This window comes from Neophocaena asiaeorientalis, unplaced genomic scaffold, assembly GCF_003031525.2.
Source record: "Neophocaena asiaeorientalis asiaeorientalis breed wild unplaced genomic scaffold, Neophocaena_asiaeorientalis_V1.1 scaffold450, whole genome shotgun sequence".
NCBI classification, from domain to species: Eukaryota; Metazoa; Chordata; class Mammalia; order Artiodactyla; family Phocoenidae; genus Neophocaena; species Neophocaena asiaeorientalis.
In genome coordinates, this window is record NW_020175674.1 from 1,823,789 (window position 1) to 1,845,689 (window position 21,901).

General features: G+C 39.9%; 1 protein-coding gene across 2 annotated transcripts in view; it reads right to left on the reverse strand.

Moving 5' to 3' along the window:
- The window catches only part of CD109 (CD109 molecule), a 113,058-nt gene that overhangs the window by 42,878 nt on the left and 48,279 nt on the right, over positions 1-21,901 (reverse strand). Inside the window, exons 8-15 of one of the 2 annotated variants that reach the window (XM_024731904.1) lie at positions 19,995-20,091; positions 19,580-19,721; positions 18,566-18,675; positions 16,182-16,406; positions 15,265-15,366; positions 15,118-15,180; positions 13,516-13,692; positions 9,969-10,121 (exon numbers count right to left, since the gene is read on the reverse strand). In XM_024731904.1, the coding sequence (XP_024587672.1) occupies positions 9,969-10,121; positions 13,516-13,692; positions 15,118-15,180; positions 15,265-15,366; positions 16,182-16,406; positions 18,566-18,675; positions 19,580-19,721; positions 19,995-20,091 (1,069 nt within the window). Of the gene's footprint in view, positions 1-9,968; positions 10,122-13,515; positions 13,693-15,117; positions 15,181-15,264; positions 15,367-16,181; positions 16,407-18,565; positions 18,676-19,365; positions 19,422-19,579; positions 19,722-19,994; positions 20,092-21,901 lie in introns of those variants that run through there. The other variant, XM_024731905.1, reaches the window with a different exon arrangement.

Genomic DNA, 21,901 nt, shown 5'->3' on the forward strand with positions numbered 1-21,901 from the left:
AGAAGTAGATTAGCGGTTACCAGGGTTGCTAATGGAAGCGGGTAATGGAAAGTTATTGCTTCATGGTCACAGAGTCTCTGTTTAGAGTGATGAAAGTTTTGGAAATAGACAGTTATGATGGTTGTACAATATTATGAATGTAATTAATGCCACTGAACTGTACTTCTGAAAATGGTTAAAGAGACAAATTTTATGTTATATATATTTTACTACGGTAAAAAAAGTTAAGATATTATACACTTTTTGGTAACTATTTTGATACATTTCCCTTATTTACATTAGCATTAAGACTGACAGACTAAGACAAAGACAGGGGGAAAATTACTAAAGGTTCTAAGTGTAAGTTTAAAAACACACCAAGTTTAAAATTAAACACCCAAACCACTGCTTCTGCTATACTAACAATACCACTGCTACATCCATGTTAAGTAAACATGGTGCTAGAACAAGTACCAAGGAGAAAATAACGGAATGAGAAAACAGAAAATTTCATAATATCTCAACAAGCTAGCCAATATAGTTAGCTCAACTATAGACAACAGAGCCAGAGCCAGATAGGATGGAGAGAAAAGGTTTTCGTTCCATAACTCCAACTCTGCCACAGAACACCAATATGTGCAAGATGTCCTTCTGCTGACACTCAGGTGCAAATCTATGGAATTATCTAGGAAGAAGCATCTCTTGCATAAAGAAGTCCTCCTTTTCTCACTGGCTCAGTAAAAGGCACTGTCAAAGCTGCAGCAAGAGAAGTCTGGTATCTGAAAATTAGTCCTGGAAGATCTAGGACACTTAAATTATTCCAAGGCATTCAAGAGTCTCTGGGTATCACCTATAAATTTAACAAGAATGAAAGAAACCAAAACAGTCTATTATCATAGGCTCTTGACTCCCTCCTCCAGAGCCAACTCTGGAGAAACAATAAAAGCAAGCAAGAAACTTGGATGAGTAGAACAAGAAAGCCCACAGGAGAGGGAAGGGTATCTCGATTTGGAGTGCTGGAGGAAGCAGATGGCAGAAAGCTGCTACAAATAGCAGTCAGATGACGGTTGGAGGGAGGTTTTTAAATTCTGCTCGTGCTTCTCTTCAGAAGGTAGCCTCAGGACAATCATTCCTTGCAATTTCACTGCCAAAACCAGCAGCCAGCAGGCAGGCAGTGTGGCCAGGATAATACCAGGTGAGCACCTCTGCCCTTCTGGTGTGAGAGGGTGAGGAAACGTGAACAGACCTCTGGCCTTCAAGCACTCACTCTTCCTCCTCTACTCCTCCAAACCCTCAGAGCTGGGGTCATCACCTCAGGAGACCACGGCTTCCTGGGCTGCTTTTCCCTAAGAGCTTAAAAGTGAACCGCTGAGTGGAAGGGGACAGCACACTGGGAGGATCAAGAGTAGTTCTCAAGTCCCTGAAGTTCAACCTCTCGCCTCTCTTTAAATTCACAAGACATACACAGATTGGAACCTGGTGTTCAGCCTTCCCCAACAGACATTATCAGAGTAGCAGCCAAATCAACTAGCCATCCAATGAGTATAATTTCCGTAAAAGACATCCAGCTGGACAACATACAACGTATGAAGCAGAATACTGAAAAGTCAGCTCAAGACTTTAAAATAAACATAGTAAATATAGGTAAGATAAAATATTAGCAATATAAAACAAGAAAAAATATAAGAACCAAATGAAAATAATACACATTAAAAGTATAACAGCTGATATAAAAGTAGGATATCCATCAAATCAATGATATCTGATTATTCATCAGATACAGCTGATGAATAATCAGTGAGCAGAAAGAGTCAATTGAGGAACCCTCCCAAAGAAATAAATAAAAGACAAAAGAGACAAAAAACATAAAACAAAAAGCTAAGAGAGGGGCTTCCCTGGTGGCACAGTGGTTGGGAGTCCGCCTGCCAATGCGGGGAACACAGGTTCGTGCCCCAGTCCGGGAGGATCCCACATGCCGCGGAGCGGCTGGGCCCGTGAGCCATGGCCACTGAGCCTGCGCGTCCGGAGCCTGTGCTCCACAACGGGAGAGGCCACAACAGTGAGAGGCCTGTGTACAGCAAAAAAAAAAAAAAAAAAATGAAGGGAGAGTATATATTGAAAGGGCAAAAATTCTGTACAACAGCAACATGACCTGGCCAGGGTTGGGGAAGGAGGTGCAGTCAGGGAGACACAAAAAGAATGCATAAGAATATGAGAGCACACTAAAATGCTTGCCTTCTCAGATGAAGATACAAATATTGATAATCTTAAGAAATCAATAAGGATAAATAAATATAAGCACAATTCATGAGTTAAGGGCATCTATCATGGAAATAAAACTAGAATGTGTAACTTCCAAAACCACAGAAAGAATAAAAAGAAACAAAAAGGAAGTAGTCTAAATTTTAAAATATGAAATAAAAAAGCAGAAATAAGTCTTAATTAGAGCAAGGACTAATTTGTAAGTGGGTTAAATAAGCTTATTAAAAGACACTATCAGATTAGATTAAAAAAAACAAAAGCAAAATATAATAATATGCTATCTACAAGATATAGGTAAAACAAAAACTTACAAAAGGTTGAAAATAAAAAGATGGAAAAATATACCAGCCAAGTATATTTGAATCAAAAGAAAGCTGGGATAGCAATCTTAACAGCTGACAAAATTTAATGTAAACGTACAGCGAGATATAGAGACAGAGACAAAGAGAGCGTGTGTGTGTGTGTATTTGTGTGTGTACACATATATATGGAAGGAAAAATGAAATAATATATTTATTAAGATATTTAGCAAGCTGTAAAATGAAGGATGCTACATTCACTTAAATCAAATGCAAAATGCTACAGACTTTTTAGAATATAATGTGAATTTAAGTGAAGGCAAGAGAAAAAAAGTGACCAATTGGTTTTAAAGGAGTTTTTTTAAAAAAGGAATGAGAAAAGTTTGCTGCATAGACTGAAGAAAAATGTATAATTTTTCTCAAATGGATTGATTTTACAACAAGATGACCAAATTCGCCTATACATATATATCTTTCTTTCTGACGTGTTGTTAATCACTGTAGTTAATCAATCAGTGGATGTGGGTTATACAGTCTAGATTTCACTGACAAGTACATATAAAGAACTTACAGAGATTGGTTAAAAATGGCAGAGTAGAAAGACGTGCGCTCACCCCCTCTTGTGAGAGCACCAGAATCACAAGTAACTGCTGAACAATCATTGACAGGAAGACACTGGAACTCACCAAGAAAGATACCCCACATCCAAAGACAAGGGAGAAGCCACAATGAGATGGTAGGAGGGGCGCAATCAAAATAAAATCAAATCCCATAACTGCTGGGTGGGTGACTCACAGACTGGAGAACAGTTATAGCACAGAAGTCCACCCACTGGAGTGAAGGTTCTGAGCCACATATTGGGCTTCGCAACCTGGGGATCCAGCAATGGGAGGAGGAATTCCCAGAGAGTCAGACTTTGAAGGCTAGCGGGATTTGATTGCAGGAATTCAACAGGACTGGGGGAAACAGAGACTCCATTCTTGGAGGGCACACACAAAGTAGTGTGCGCATCAGGACCCAGGGGGAAGGAACAGTGACCCCATAGGAGACTGAATGAGACCTACCTGCAAATGTTGGAGGGTCTCCTGCAAAGGCGGGGGATCGCTGTGGCTCACCGCTGGGACAAGGACACTGGCAGCAGAAGTTCTGGGAAGTACTCCTTGGCAAGAGTCCTCCCAGAGTCCACCATTAACCCCACCAAAGAGCCTGTAGCCTCCAGTGCTGGGTCACCCAGACCAAACAACCAATGGTGAGGAAACTCAGCCCCACCCATCAGCAGACAAGCAGGTTAAAGTTTTATTGAGCTCTGCCCAACAGAGCAACACCAAGGTCTAGCTACCACCAGATGCTCCCATCAGGAAGCCTGCACAACCCTCTTAGATAGCCTCATCCACCAGACAGCAGAAGCAAGAATAACTACAATCTTGTAGCCTGTCAGGAGGAACTACAGTCCTGCAGCCTGTGGAATGAAAACGATATTCACAGAAAGACAGACAAAATGAAAAGAAAGAGGACAGGGTACCAGATGAAGGAACAAGATAAAACCCCAGAAAAACAACTAAATGAAGTGGAGATAGGCAACCTTCCAGAAAGAATTCAGAATAATGATAGTGAAGATGATCCAGGATCTCAGAAAAAGAATGGAGGCAAAAACTGAGAAGATGCAAGAAATGTTTAACAAAGACCAAGAAGAATTAAAGAACAAACACCTAGAAGAAATAAAGAACAAACAAACAGAGATGAACAATACAATAATTGAATTGAAAAATGCACTAGAAGGAATCAATAGCAGAATAACTGCGGCAGAAGAACGGATAAGTGACCTGGAAGACAAAATGGTGGAAATCACTGGGGCAGAACAGAATAAAGAAAAAGAATGAAAAGAAATGAAGACAGACTAAGAGACAACATTAGACGCACCAACATTTGCATTATATGGGTCCCAGAAGGAGAATAGAGAGAGAAAGGACCCAAGAAAATATCTGAAGAGATTATAGTCAAAAACTTCCCTAACATGGGAAAGGAAATAGCCACCCAAGTCCAGGAAGCACAGAGAGTCCCAGGCAGGGTAAACCCAAGAAGAAACATGCCAAGACACAGGGTAATCAAACTGACAAAAATCAAAGACAAAGAAAAGTTATTAAAAGCAACAAGGGAAAAATGACAAATAACATACAAGAGAACTCCCATAAGGTTAACAGCTGATTTCTCAACAGAAACTCTACAAGCCAGAAGGCCATGGCATGATATATTTAAAGTGATGAAAGGGAAGAACCTACAACCAAGACTACTCTACCCAGCAAAGATCTCATTCAGATTCAACAGAGAAATCAAAAGCTTTACAGACAAGCAAAAGCTAAGAGAATTCAGCACCACCAAACCAGCTCAAAAAATGCTAAAGGAACAACAAATGCTAAAGGAACTTCTCTAAGTGGGAAACACAAGAGAAGAAAAGGACCTACAAAAACAAACCCAAAACAATTAAGAAAATGGTAATAGGAACACACATATCAAGAATTACCTTAAATGTGAATGGATTACATGTTCCAACCAAAAGACACAGGCTCCTAAATGGATACAAAAACAAGACCCTTATATATGCTGTCTACAAGAGACCCACTTCAAACCTAGGGACAAATACAGACTGAAAGTGAGGGGATGGAAAAAGATATTCCATGCAAATGGAAATCACAAGAAAGCTGGAGTACCAATACTCATACCAGACAAAATAGACTTTAAAATAAAGAATGTTACAAGAGACAAGGAAGGACACTACATAATGATCAAGGAATCAATCCAAGAAGAATATATAACAATTATAAATATATATACACCCAACATAGGAGCACCTCAATACATAAGGCAAATGCTAACAGCTATAAAAGAGGAAATCAACAGTAACATAGTAATACTGGGGGATTTTAACACCTCACTTACACCAATGGACAGATCATCCAGACAGAAAATTAATAAGGAAACACAAGCTGTAAATGACACAACAGACCAGATAGATTTAGTTGATATTTATAGGACATTCAATCTGAAAACAGCAGATTACACTTTCTTCTCAAGTGCACACAGAACATTCTCCAGGATAGATCACACCTTGGGTCACAAATCAAGCCTCAGTAAATTTAAGAAAATTGAAATCATATACAGCATCTTTTCCAACCACAACGCTATGAGATTAGAAATAAATTACAGGGAAAACAATGTAAAAAACACAAACACATGAAAGCTAAACAATACGTAACTAAATAAGCAAGAGATCACTGAAGAAATCAAAGAGGAAATTAAAAAATACCTAGAAACAAATAACAATGAAAACACTATGGTCCAAAATCTATGGGAGGCAGCAAAAGCAGTTCTAAAAGGGAAGATTACAGCAATACAATCCTACCTCAAGAAACAAGAAAAATCTCCAATGAACAATCTAACCTTACACCTAAAGGAACTAGAGAAAGAAGAACAAACAAAACCCAAAGTTAGTAGAAGGAAAGAAATCATAAAGATCAGAGCAGAAATAAGTGAAATAGAAACAAAGAAAACAATAGCAAAGATCAATAACACTAAAAGATTGTTCTTTGAGAAGATAAACAAAATATATAAACCTTTAGCCAGACTCATCAGAAAAAGAGGGAGAGGATTCAAATCAAAAAATCAGAAATGAAAAAGGAGAAGTTACAACAGACACCACAGAAATACAAAGCATCATAAGAGACGACTACAAGCAACTCTATGCCAATAAAATGGACAACCTGGAAGAAATGGACAAATTCTTAGAAAGGTATAACCTTCCAAGACTGAACCAGGAAGAAATAGAAAATATGAACAGACCAATCACAAGTAATGAAATTGACACTGTGATTAAAAATCTTCCAGCAAACAAAAGTCCAGGACCAGATGGCTTCACAGGTGAATTCTATCAAACATTTAGAGAAAAGCTAACACCCATCTTTCTCAAACTCTTCCAAAAACTTGCAGAGGAAAAAAACAGAAGAAAAAAAATTGCAGAGGAAGGAACACTCCTGAACTCATTCTATGAGGCCACCATCACCTTGATACTAAACCAGACAAAGATACCACAAAAAAGAAAATTACAGACCAATATCGCTGATGAATATAGATGCAAAAATCCTCAACAAAATACTAGGAAACAGAATCCAACAACACAGTAAAAGGATCATACACCATGATCAAGTGGGATTTTTCCCAGGGATGCAAGGATTCTTCCATATATGCCAATCAATCAATGTGATACACCATTTCAATTAACAAATTGAAAAATAAAAACCATATGATCATCTCAATAGATGCAGAAAAGCTTTTAACAAAATTCAACACCCATTTATGATAAAAACTCTCCAGGGAGTGGGCAAAGAGGGAAGCTACCTCAACATAATAAAGCCCATATATGACAGACCCACAGCAAACATCATTCTCAATGGTGAAGAACTGAAAGCATTTCATCTAAGATCAGGAATAAGACAAGGATGTCCACTCTCACCACTATTACTCAACAAAGTTTTGGAAGTCCTAGCCACGGCAATCAGAGAAGAAAAAGAAATAAAAGGAATCCAAACTGGAAAAGAAGAAGTAAAACTGTCACTGTTTGCAGATGACATGATACTATACATAGAGAATCCTAAAGATGCCACCAGAAAACTACTAGAGCTTATCAATGAATTTGGTAAAGTTGCAGCATACAAAATTAATGCACAGAAATCTCTTGCATTCCTATACACTAATGATGAAAGATCAGAAATAGAAATTAAGGAAACAATCCCATTCACCATTGCAACAGAAAGAATAAAATACCTAGAAATAAACCTACCTGAGGAGGTAAAAGACCTGTACTCAGAAAACTATAAGACACTGATGAAAGAAATCAAAGATGACACAAACAGATGGAGAGATACACCACGTTGTTGGACTGGAAGAATAAATGTTGTGAAAATGACTATACTACCCAAAGCAATCTACAGATTCAATGCAATCCCTATCAAATTACCAATGGCATTTTTTACAGAACTAGAACAAAAAATCTTAAAATTTGTATGGAGACACAAAAGACTCCGAATAGCCAAAGCAATCTTGAGGGAAAAAAAATGGAGCTGGATGAATCAGACTCCCTGAGTTCAGAATATACTATAAAGCTACACTAATGAACACAATATGGTACTGGCACAAAAACAGAAATATAGATCAATGGAACAGCATAGAAAAGTCCAGAGATAAACCCACGCACCTATGGTCAACTAATCTATGACAAAGGAGGTAAGGATATACAATGGAGAAAAGACAGTCTCTTCAATAAGTCGTGCTGGGAAAACTGGACAGCTACATGTAAAAGCATGAAATTAGAGCACTCCCTGACACCATACACAAAAAATATACTCAAAATAGATTAAAGCCCTAAATGTAAGACCAGACACTATAATACTCTTCGAGGAAAACATAGGAAGAACACTCTTTGACATAAGTCACAGGAAGACCTTTTTTGACCTACCTCCTAGAGTAACGGAAATATAAAATAAACAAATGGGACCTAATGAAACTTAAAAGATTTTGCACAGCAAAGGAAACTATAAACAAGATGAAAAGACAACCCTCAGAATGGGAGAAAATATTTGCAAATGAATCAATGGACAAAGGATTAATCTCCAAAATATATAAACAGCTCATGTAGCTACATATTAAAAAAAAACAAACAACCCAATCAAAAAATGGGCAGAAGACCTAAATAGACAATTCTCCAAAGACGACATACAGATGGCCAAGAAGCACATGAAAAGCTGCTCAACATCACTAATCATTAGAGAAATGCAAATCAAAACTACAATGAGGTGTCACCTCACACCAGTTAGAATGGGCATCATCAGAAAATCTACAAACAACAAATGCTGGAGAGGATGTGGAGAAAAGGGAACCCTCTTGCACTGTTGGTGGGAATGTAAAATGATATAGCTACTTTGGAAAACAGTATGGAGGTTCCTAATAAACTGAAAATAGAATTACCATATGACCCAGCAATCCCACTCCTGGGCATGTACCCAGAGAAAACAGTAATTCAAAAAGACACATGCTGGGAGGGAGAGGCAAGAGGGAGGAGATATGGGGACATATGTATACATATAGCTGATTCACTTTGTAATACAGCAGAAACTAATACAACATTGTAAAGAAATTATACTCCAATAAAGATGTTAAAAAAAAAAAGACACACGCACCCCAATGTTCATTGCAGCACTATTTACAATAGCCAGGTCATAGAAGCAACGTAAATGCCCATCGACAGACAAATGGATAAAGAAGATGTGGTACATGTATACAATGGAATTTTAGCCACAAAAAGGAACAAAATTGGATCATTTGTAGAGACATGGATGGACCTAGAGACTGTCATACAGAGTTAAGTTAGTCAGAAGGAGAAAAACAAATGTCACATATTAACGCATATACGTGGAATCTAGAAAAATGGTACAGATGAACCGGTGTGCAAGGCAGAAATAGAGACACAGATGTAGAGAACAAACATGTGGACACCACGGGGGGAAAGAGGGGGGTTGGGAGGGAGGGATGAATTGGGAGATTAGGATTGACATATATACACTAATGTATAAAATAGATAACTAATAAGGACCTGCTGTATAAAAATAAAATGAAATTCAAAACAAAAGAGCTTACAAATAAAAATGAAATGACTAAGGAATAGGTGATTAGTTTATATAACACTAGATGTTCATATATTTCTTGGTTTGTAAGTTTCCTGCAGGCTAACATGATTTTTCACTCCCTCAATATACTGCAAATTCCTGATTCAGTGGGGACTGTAATTATTTATAACCATTATATACAAGCAAAATAGAAAGTACTTCATAATTACCTAAAGCTCTCTCCAACGTCATTCAGAATTGTACAAGTCCATCTCCTAGTACTTTCTCAAGAGTCTTCAGTTAAAATACAGTATGAAAATGAGGGAAGACTCTAAGTGGCATTTCTCATGTAAGACAGCAAAGACACTTGACCACAATAGCCTCTTTCCAACATTAACAACTGGAATGCAGATCCTTTTCATTCAGAAGCTTTACTGATTACTGACTTATACTTGAAAAGGAACTAATGAAATTTCCTTTAGATACCTGAAGTAACACAAAGTTTCTTTTTTTTTTTTTTTTTTGCGGTATGCGAGCCTTTCACTGTCGTGGCCTCTCCCGTTGCGGAGCACAGGCTCCAGACGCGCAGGCTCAGCGGCCATGGCTCACGGGCCCAGCCGCTCCGCGGCATGTGGGATCTTCCCGGACCGGGACACGAACCCGTGTCCCCTGCATCGGCAGGCGGACTCTCAACCACTGCGCCACCAGGGAAGCCTCCACTTTTTTTCTCTTTTAATGTGTATTTTTGTAATGAGAAAATAGCTAAACTCACATTTTCCATTGTAATATCGTTTGAGACATTCATCAGATTCACACTTTTGTCGACAGCTACAATCCCAGCTATTGAGTTTGGCTGCGCCACAGTGATCCTAAGAGAGACTCTCTCAGATGGTTCAGCATTGGCTTTACTCCAAAATAGCTGTATCTAAGAAAGGGAGAAAACAGGATTGATACACTTTTTCAAAGCATTTCTTACGTCTTACCGATAGCAGATCAATGACAAAATCTAGCAAAGATTCTACATTTACCTTGGCCCGGGGACCATTCTAAAACCATACACAGGCCTTCTCCAGGAAAAGGAGTGAAAAGAAACCTCAGCCCCACAGTGTCGGCCAGTCATGGAACCTCTCACTGTGGCATAAATCAGAGTTTTCCTTCACTTCTCTACCCTTTCTCCACCTCCCACCCCACAGCCGCCAGCCAGTGCTGAAGAGAAGACACTGTCTGGCGTACGTCAGGAGGGCCAGTATCCAAGAGGGGGGACAGGAAAGAGGAAAGAAGCTGCCAGTGCCTGCACACTGGCCTCCTGGACTCAGAAGTGAGTGCGTACAAGTGACGGCCCCGGGGACTCCCAGAACTGGCTGGGCTGCGCAGGGGTGTCTTTCCCCAGGACGAGGCCATCAGACCAACACCAGTCAGGCCCCATGCTCTGTGCCTCCGTGGCCGCCTGAACTTCCTCTGTCATTACACTCAGCAAAGCACAGTCCTACCTGTACTTCTTAAAGACCAACCATCCTCTCATCCCGGCTGAACCCAATGGCTTTGTTATAAGGCCTCTTCCTACTAGGAACATTCATCTTGCCCAGCTCTGTTTCAACAATCCCTCGCCCCAGTGACTGTACCACCTGATCAAGATGGCCTTCATGTCCCCCTCAGCTTGCCTGAACTTTAGAAACAGGCTTCTTCCTGACATTAAGCACCTAATTTCCCTTTTCTTAAAAAATTTGCAATTGTTAATGTTTTCTCTGTCCCTTTGAGATGTAAATCTTCTCCCGGCTTCCAGCCAGTTTTACTAGCAGGAATGTCTCTCTCAAAGACCTGGGAGCCATCCTTTTGAAATGTAATCATCAAGAAAGAGCCCTGATTGATCTCCCAGTCTCTGTAGATGAATAGAAGCCTAACGTATAAACTCCAGTTACCAAACCAGATGTCCTAATCACGCTGACCAACCCCTCCCCCAGGGTCTCCCAGTACTTTTCCATTAACTCACACCAGTGCTTAAAAACCCTCCTGCCTTTTGTTTCGGTGGAGTTGAGTTCAGTCTCTCTCCCCTATTGCAAATGTCTTGAACAAAGTCTTCCTTGCCTGTTTAACTTGTCTGATGCCATCTTTCTTTCACATGCCTCTTGAGCCATTGTATCTAGTTTACTCTTCTCCACTTATATCTTAAATGAGTTAAACAGAAAGAATACCTTTCCTTACCCCTTGTTTAAGGTAACTCAGTTTGCATCATATGCAAACTTCGCACTTCTCATTCTTTTTTCTGCACGTCAGTGACCCCCTGGCTCCAACCTGCACTTCTGTGTGGATGATTTCTAAAACTACATCTCTCGCCCCTTCCACATCTCATTCATTTATTCCACAGTCATTACTGAACATCAACGAAGATTCATTAATGTTCTTGTGTTGAAACATATTTTATTTCCAAATATGCAGTTTCTTTCAGAGTAAATGTGGTAAACATTATCATATAAAAATGGAAGACTTATCTTTGCAAACACAACTGAAACTAATTTCTTGTCTCTCGTATCTAAGAAATTTCTTGGAAGTTATTTATACAGTCTGCTTCCTCAAAGCCTTTACACAGCAACTTTTTTTAGAACCTGCTCTCACTTTCAGAGATGTGTGCCTCTATGTTTAAGCCTTACTCCTACTTTAAAATTCACCTTTCTCAGACAAATACCATATGCTAACACATATATATGGAATTTAAGAAAAAAAATGTCATGAAGAACCTAAGACAGGGTAAGACAGGAATAAAGACACAGACCTACTAGAGAACGGACTTGAGGATATGGGGAGGGGGAAGGGTGAGCTGTGACAAAGTGAGAGAGAGGCATGGACATATATACACTACCAAACGTAAGGTAGATAGCTAGTGGGAAGCAGCCGCATAGCACAGGGAGATCAGCTCGGTGCTTTGTGACCGCCTGGAAGGGTGGGATAGGGAGGGCGGGAGGGAGGGAGACGCAAGAGGGAAGAGATATGGGAACATATGTATATGTATAACTGATTCACTTTGTTATAAAGCAGAAACTAACACACCATTGTAAAGCAATTATACTCCAATAAAGATGTTAAAAAAAAAATTCACCTTTCTCAGGGAATTAATGGAGTCACTAGAAGTCAAAACTTGTGCTCTGAAACTGACAGAATACAGCACTGCCTTTTAAAAATTTCTTTTCATAAGACAGAAAATAGAAGTTTGTATTATATTTTGACAGTCAAAGTTAGAGTTAACAGTTCTCTATATAAAAGGCATGGATGACAACTGTTACTTCTTAAAATTTTAACAAATTCAGGGGGAAAATGCTACCAGAACTGTATTCTACAAATCACTACTTTAAAATAATGATTATTGGGGACGTCCCTGGTGGTGCAGTGGATAAGACTCCGCGCTCCCAATGCAGGGGGCCCGGGTTCGATCCCTGGTCAGGGAACTAGACCCCACATGCATGCTGCAACTAAGAGTTTGCAGGCCACAACTAAAGAGCCCATGTGCTGCAACTAAGAAGCCAGTGAGCCACAACGAACGAGCCCTGGAGCTGCAACCAAGGAGCCCACCTGCCACAACTAAGACCTGGCGCAACCAAATAAATATTAAAAATAATAGTAATAATAATAATGATTATTTTGCTTCAGAGGTCCTGAGATGGCAGCAGCCTTTAGTGAGAACAATGGCTCATTTCAATATGTATGAGAAAATTGAACTCCACCTGTCAATCTTGCAATCTGGTTACTTCTCAGAGTTGGGGCCCAGGAGTGTTTCCTACACAAGCTACACACCTTTGGTTATAAAAAATCACTGCTGTGTGTGGAGACAAAACTCCACAGAGATCTCCACATGCAAAGCAGCCAAGCTCATTGTAAATTTGTCCTGGGTTAGTTTCCAGACTGATGAAATGGATAAACCAAAGCCCAGCTCTGCTTCCACACATCACTGCAGATGCCTCACTCCCTCCTACACCCCTCACTGCACTCCCACACAAATAGCAACACCACACATATATTGCCATTGGAATTCCATGCCAGAGCAATATTGACTCCCCCATTTGGGAAATCCTGAAAGAGCCTGGATTTGAATTAAAGTCTTAAAGCCAAGAACCACGACTTACAAAGAAGACGCACAGTGTCCAATAATTCCACAGGTGAAAACAGATACACAGTAATTAAATATGAAGAGGTTTATCCATAGTTCTAGAAATGAATATAAATTTCTAACCAATTTGGTTTCATGACACTTTTCTAAAGAAATATTACATTTCTCAGACTTTGCTAATATGAAGTTTTCTTTTAAATATCATTACCTTAAATCTTACCTTATTTTTAAAAACAAGCTGAACAGGAACTTTCAGAACATCATTTATAATTTCCCCATCATCTTCAATATAATACACAATGATACAGGCTTTTGGAGCCCAAGAATTTTCTGGTGTTAAGGAAAAAGTTGTTGCATTTTGCTTGCCTACAGCCACTAGCTGTCCCCTGGACACTACCTGAAAAGAAGAGTACATGAGTTTTATTTTATGTTAAAGCTAGTGAGAGTCTCAATGGCAGCTATGTTTATCATAATTTTAAGCATACATGCAAATTCTTGACTTAAAGCAACTTCAAATCCTTTCTGAACACACACACACACAAAAGTAAACCTCCCTGACCAACACAGAGAGTACACGCTGGTAATTAGAAAAGGATAAGATAAAGCTACCGTGATTGAGCCAACAGCAGCTTGATGGTCAAGAATCTATTTCTGAGTGGAAGGAATGCAGAGCACCACTGAGAGAGCTAGATTAGCAAAACTACCATTTATGGGGAGCATTTTTATTTGTTTTTGTTTTCCTTATGTTTTATAATTTTCTAGAATGAACATACGTGGCTTATCTCATAGAATTTAAAATTTTAAACATAATGCAAGATTTCATTATTCATCTTAAACTGGAAATGCAAATATGGGTGAAGAAAGAAAAAAAGTTTGATTTCAATATGAAAAGGACAGCTTAAAAAGGCGTGAGGCTGATTTGTAGCAACGTGGATGGACCTAGTATGATAATATACTAAGTGAAGTAAGTCAGAAAGAGAAATTCAAATACCATATGATATCACTTATATGTGGAATCTAAAATACGACACGAACTTATCTACAAAACAGAAACAGACTCACAGACACAGAGAACAGACTTGTGGTTGTCAGTGGGGAAGGTAGAGGAGGGATGAATTGGGATTAGCAGATGCAAACTATATATATATAGGATGGATAAACAACAATGTCCTACTATATAGCACAGGGAACTATATTCAATGTCCTATAATAATCCATTGTGGTAAAGGAAAAAAATGTAAAATTTTGCAAAGTAAATTTATATATAACTTAGATATAAAAAACTCTGCAAGAGGGACTTCCCTGGTGGCACAGTTGTTAAGAATCCGCCTGCCAATCCAGGGGACACGGGTTCAAGCCCTTGTCCGGGAAGATCTCACATGCTGCGGAGCTACTAAGCCCGTGCGCCACAACCACTGAGCCTGCGCTCTAGAGCCCGTGAGCCACAACTACTGAGCCTGTGTGCCACAACTACTGAAGCCTGCGCACCTAGAGCCCATGCTCCGCAACAAGAGAAGCCACCGCAATGAGAAGCCCGCGCACCGCAACGAAGTGTAGCCCTTGCTCGCTGCAACTAGAGAAAGCCCGTGCCCAGCAGCCAAAAATAAATAAATTTATAAAAGAAAAAAAAGAAAACTCTGTAAGAACGGATGTAAATATTACATATTGTGCCTGTATAACATACAATACATTAAAATATAATCGTTTCTTTTAAGTGTGAGGCTGAATTTTAAAAATCAGTAAGTTCAGTTTCAAATTCAGGTAGACATTATTTCAGACGATTCTACAATAGATCATAAATTTAGATTCTGTAAGAGATTACCATATAGCTAAACTCCTTCAACTGCTTGTTGCCACTAACCACCAGCTCAAAAGGTGATCCCGCCTAGAAAAAAAATATTTTAATTAATATATACGTATCAGTGGCAAGACAGCCCAATTATAATTAACAAGTGATTGTAATCATTACCTTTATATTTTCATCTCTTGTTTTTAGCTGGATGTACGTTTTACTAGGAGACTTAAACATATCATGAACAGCCATGCTACTCACAGTATCAAGAAAAGAGGCCTATAACAAAAGAAAAGGCAACCATGAAGTTTCATCTTTAGAAACACCTTGATAAAGGATGTTACCTGCTGGACAATCGGTGAAAGGCAAATTCACTTTCACTTTTCTTCACGCAGGAAACAATACATTCCCCAGACATGGCATCTTCATCATTTTACAGCTTATACTATAAAGAAGGGGATAGCTGTAAATGTGTAAAATGGTCTTCATGGTCATAATCTAAGAGGAAAAAAGTATGGCCGGTCCTAACTTAATTCCGAAACAAAGGTGTATTATCAGGAAACACTGAAAGAAAGAAGGAAATGGAAAAGGAATCCTTTCCCCCACAATACAGAACTCAACTATAAGCAAGAAATCATATCAGCTCACTCAATCTACCACTGGTGAGAGAAAAACTCAGAGGCCACACTGACAGGGCTGAGTGACCACGAGAAAGGGAGCGGGAATGGCTGGGGGCCTCAGTCCAGCAAAGAAGTGTAAATGTAAAAAACATATTCCCCTTTGATCTCAGCTCCTGCCAAAACACCATTTCAAATGACTGAAAATCACCTAGACTGGGAGTTTGGGGGCTTCTCCGTCATCTCTTCGGATCACTATTTTACTTTGCTCTTCAAAATGAATTTACAAGGAAGCATTCAGTCTAATTCTCAGTTACTATCATTAAATCACTTTTTAACCCTTTCCCCCCTTCTTTTAAAATAAAAATGTGTCCACTTCCTGTGTACCAAAGTGACCTCCCAACAGGTTGAGTGCCTACCACAAGATGACAATTTTAAGGTTGCTGCGGTAACATAATGATGGGAAACAGATGGCACCTTCAACTGTAGCTCGCTGGAATCGTCCAGGATTGGGAATTCAATCTTGAAGATTCCATTTGGGGGGACAGTATGATTTACGATCTGGACAGTCCCTGTGTCCTGGTTTCTACCATCCCATCTGTTCCAGTACTTGGTATAGTTTCTCTGCGTCACCGTCATGACTACATTATTTCTTCTTTCTTCAGGAGTCAGTTGATTGCCATCAGAACGGGTTACCTTCACCTAATTGTCAAAAGAAAACATTTTGAAATCAGGCAAACAAGAGAAGCAAAGGATTCAAGTTTCGTTGAATCCAGTTTCCATCTGTGCTGTTCCCATGAAACTGAACTCTCAAAAATCATCGGCAGCCCCCTAACCTCCAGGTTCCGTGGTCTCTCTGGGCGGCCTCCCCTCCCGTCTGGCTGTTATGCCTCCTGTTGCCTTCCACGGCTCCACAATCACCTCTTTCACTGCATACCCCTCTTCCTACATCCTCTCGGTGTCCTTTTTTATCCCACTTCCCTCTCCCTAAATGTGGGAATTTGTCAAAGCCTCATTATCATTTACCCTCAAAGGTCTCAGCACTCCTGCTGCCATCCTGATCTGGCTCTGGAGCTCATACTCAACACCTCCAACCCCCTGCAGGAAATTTCTACTTGTACATCCCTGTCATCTCAAATTCAGTACATCTAAAGGTGAGAAACCGCCTCGCCTTTCCTATTTTTGCTAATCCCACAATTCCGTCAGACTTAACATCTCTGAATTTCCCTTCCCTCTCCCCACCTTCCAAATCCAATGCACACCAAGTCTTACATCTCTTACATGCTCTCCACCCAGAGTCAGCTGCGCAAGCCTCCTGCTGGCCTCGTGCCCGGGCTGCTGCCCCACTCCTGCACACAGACCCCACCAGTCCCCCTGGAACGCTGCTTTCGCCACACCCCTCCCACGTTCATAAGGACCAAGATCTTCACTGCTTAGAGCATGTGAGACACGGAGGACCCTCTGCAATCCCCAAGCTTCACCTCCTGCTTTCTCTCTGACCTTTCCTGGACACGAGCTCTCTGCTGTCACTGCCCCGGTCCAGTCACTGTCACCTGAAGGCACCCTGGCTTGCCAACCAAAGCTCTCACCTTGTGTAGACGTCTCAGCTCATCTCGTTCCCCACCCACACGTCCCAACACTGAAAATGCTGCAGATCTTGTAACAAATAACCTAAATCTTCTGCTTCTCCATAAAGCATCCCTGAGTGACCCCCATCCCTGTCCTACAGCCAGTTCCTCCTCCCCAGAACTCTCTTTGTTTCCCTCTATTCATTTGCAAGTTACCATTTGCAGATTCCTGGGGGTTTTCTTAACTACCTTTTCAAACTGTCTAAATTATAAGATTATTAAAATCAGAAGCTATCTAAAACTTTTTTTTCTCACTAGATCACTGGTTTATTGTAAAAAGATATTGAGCGAGATGGAAGAGATGTTTAGGGCAAGGTATCAGGACAGGACCCTCTCTGAGCACATCCCTGCCCCCCAAATCTCCACATAGCCACCAATCTAGAAACTCTAAAACTTCTCTTGATCTATTCAACAAGAAGTGACCCTCCTTTCTTTAAAGCAGGGGCCAGAGACTATGACAGGCAGGGAGGCCAAATCCAGTCTCTTTGGAAGGAAGTTTTTATTGGAACGTGACCACCCTCGCTTGGTTACCAAGGGGCTGTGGCCGCTTTCATGCTACAACGTCAGAGTCACACAGTTGTGACTCAGACCATATGGCCCTCAAAGCTAAAAATATATACTATCTAGCCCTTTGCAGACAAAGTTTGCCAACACCTGTTTTAAATCCCTACAGGAATGTGTTCATGACACTGATTTATCCTGCCTTGAATTACAGTTATGTGTATATTTTCTTGTCACCATCACAAACACTGTGACTCCAGGGTAGAGACTGGGTCCTTCTTAGGTCTGTAAGCCCCACTTATTGACTCAGTCAATAAATGTTAATTCAGTATTCTCTCAAAAAATTGAGTAGATTAGTTGATACTTTTTAATGCTACACCTTTGCTAGGACTAAAATCAGTCATTATAAAAATCAAATTGAAATTGAAATTTTTTGACTACCATCTAAATCCTTCAATTAATTTATAAAAACTTCAATGTCGCAATTCAAATCTAACTTGAATTACTTATTAAATATATTTTGAGGAAAAATTTTTTGGAAACTACTTTTTTAAATAAATTAGATAAAGGTCATTTAGAAACAATTCTGTGTGCCTCATATATCTAAAGGGGAAAAGTAATCTACTTACCTTGGGCTTAAATTTTTTGAAAAGCATTGAAAGTACTATTTCCCATTCTGTTTCACTAAACTGAACTTACTGCTTTAGACAATTAATAAATATGCCAACTTACAGTGGCTGTGAAGTTGAGAGATGGCTTTAAGACAGTAGCATAATCAAAAAATTCAATGATGTAATCGTGTTGCTTGAAAAATACATTGGAGCTTGCATTTCTTGAGATACCTGTTTTGGAAATTGCACCATTTAGAAAGTAAAAGTAATATATCACCAACAGCTTCTATCCACCAAATCTCTCCATCTGAGCTACTTCCCAAAGGGGTTAGGATATCAGGACACAGAAGCCTCTTTGGCTTGGCCACAAAGAGGACCATACATGTCCTCTGTGGATCCCTTCTGAGCACCATTAGTGTCCCCCAATCAATGACATGTGCACCAGAGATCAGGCCACTGACAGAAGAGTCTTTTTGCACTTTCGGGGATTGGTGAAAGCCATTAAAAAACAGCCACCGAAAGATCCAAGTAATTAACCTTTATTTTATTATTAAAAGAGAAAACTGTCTAGGAGCAGGTGAGATTTCAGAAGATGTTATTTAAAAAAAAAAAAAAGGAGGATGGTTAGTCAGCTGAAAAGGTAGCCCTTCCATATAGTTTTCAGTTTGGAAAAAAAAAAAAAGAGAGATGGAAAAAATTATAAATACCTATCACAGGTGGTTGAGGTACATCCTTTCAAAGAAAATAAGTTTCCCCTTCATTACGAAAACATTCTGCAAGTTAGACTAACAGTCACGACAATCTCAGCATTAACTAGCATCCTTAGGCAACAGTGCCCTCAAATGAACGTACCGATTATAATAAGAGATGACAGAGCAGCACAACAGAAATAGCTTTACCTTCACTTCAAAGGCTACAAACCTGGGGCTTCCTTGGTGGCGCAGTGGTTGAGAGTCCGCCTGCCGATGCAGAGGACACGGGTTCGTGCCCCGGTCCGGGAGGATCCCACATGCCGCGGAGCGGCTGGGCCCATGAGCCATGGCCGCTGAGCCTGCGCGTCCGGAGCCTGTGCTCTGCAACGGGAGAGGCCAGAGGCCCGCGTACCGCCAAAAAAAAAAAAAAAAAGTCTACAAACCTGTAAGTGATTCTGTCACTGTGGCTAAAATTTCTACCGGTCCAGGAGAAGACAGATTCATGTGTTCAGAAAGGCCATCCGAAAAATCCATTACCTTTTTCATCTCTTCATCGTTAAAAGAGAAGTTTGCAGATCCATTTATCTGTTTTGTTAAAAAAATTTTCAATGTCATTCTTCACTTCAGCACTTCAAATTTTAGAAATAAAACCCGAACTAAGTCACAACGACACAATGGTTCTGTTTCCACTTTAATCATTTTTTTAAAAAAGGGTAAATTCTCATTTGTTCAACGATAGAAAGCTCTTGATTTTCTTATGCTCAGCTTTTGGTTAATTCAGTATAAAATCTTATTTCTAGAGAAAGTACACTTACAGTTTTTCCCCATTACAAGTTATAAGATATTTGCAAAAGTTACCTTAAATGTTTTTGTAATATTTTTCTTCACACCCCAAAAGGATAAAGGTAAAAATGTAAGTGTTAGGTCTCCTTTCACTGGCTTCCCATATGTATACCTGAAAAATAATACACGAGGCCTAGCTTAAAAGAATTATATTAAAAACATACTCTTATTACAAATTTCTAAAACTAAAACATAGTTAGAAATGTGCTTAATAAATGGTGATCCTTGATATTAAGTCTCCAAAATGAGAAGACTTTTAACTACAATACCTCAAAAACAGTTCATAATACACACTTTACCCAGCCTCTGGAGACTCCAGAGAAAATCTGATCATAATTGGAAGTGACAGTTTCCCATCAAAAGATTTTTAAAAGATTATGAAAATCTTTTATTCTTAGAAATCTGGACTGGCCCATTAACTGCATGCCCAGGAGACTTTGTAGCTCTTGAATATTTTTTTTTTTTTTTTTTTTTTTTTTTTGGGAGAATATTTTTAAATGTTAGTTGAAATTGCATTTGCCGTGGCGAATTTTATTTATTTTGATGAGGTGGGAATAGTGAGCAGACGTTCACATCAAAGCTAATAAACAAATGCAGATTTTTATTCATCTCAGTTAAAGATTTCAAAACTAAAATGAGCGTGTTAACCTTGTGCTCCAGGAAATTTCCAGTAATCTTCTGCACATTATCTATGCCTTCATGGGACAGATGGCTTCTAGCAAAAGTAACCAAAATTGTTATCATCTACTCACAGAGATGACCATAATGGCTAATACAAATAAATATTTAAAATCGTATCTATAACTTAATAACCACCATCCAAGTGATAAGACAACAGAATTCATCTCTCAAAGTACACCCAAAGAACAACTGGATTTCAAGTCCTACTCTTTACCCCCAATTCCATGACAGGACCAAAACTATTGCCCATACACCTTAATTTGGTTCACTCAAAGTGACAGGCTTTTGATTGCGTACGGAGGACTCTGCTTTGCTACACACAGCTTGAAACTGAAATCTTAGGAGTTACGTTGCTTATCCATTTGTTCTTTTCAATAAGCATTTATTGGAAGCCCACTCCATGACTGGCACTGTGCTAGGCACCCAGGTGCGGTAGTAACCATGACACAGACACAACCTCAAAAGGGTGGAACAGCCATGTTTTTAGTGCTTTGAGAGCTATAAGGATAGAGGGTTAGGGGCAAGCAGCCACGCCTTGAAATTGCCTATGTAAAGGCCTCTTGGTCAGCAAAAGCATTCTGCATTCTTGGAAGCACAAGTAAGATCTGGGAGGAGACTTTGGGAAGGTAGATGAGGGGCTGGGTGAGGTGTTTCAAAAGACATGAAGCTAGAAAAGAACTCTGTAAGATACACTAAAAATTTTGAACTTCACCCTCAAGGCAATGGTCTGAAAGAAGAAGGCAGAAGGGGGTGTGGTGGGGGGGGTGGTTAGGATGAGGTGGTGAAGAAAGAGAGAAGGCGGAGAAGGCCAACAAGAAGAGGAAACAACAAGACGTCTGGATCCAAAGTAGAGGGAAGATTGGATGTGGTAAAAATAGAGGCAGGAAAAAGTTTTAAGAAACTACAACCGTAGCTGAAGAGGTGACATTCCTGAATCAAGGAGGTGGCGGTGGAGAAAGGTAGATGGATTATTTGAGAGATATTAAGGAGCGAGACCCAAGAGCACTGGAGGTTGACCGGCTATGGGGGTTGAGGGAGTCAGACAAGCACAGCTGACTCCAGCTAAAGAGAGTGTCCTGCAGTCCACCCAAGAGAGGGATGCCGAGAACCAGGTTTGGGGAAGATGACTGACTAAAATATCTGTAGGAGGGCTTCCCTGGTGGCGCAGTGGTTGAGGGTCCGCCTGCCTATGCGGGGGACGCGGGTTCGTGCCCCGGTCCGGGAAGATCCCACATGCAAAA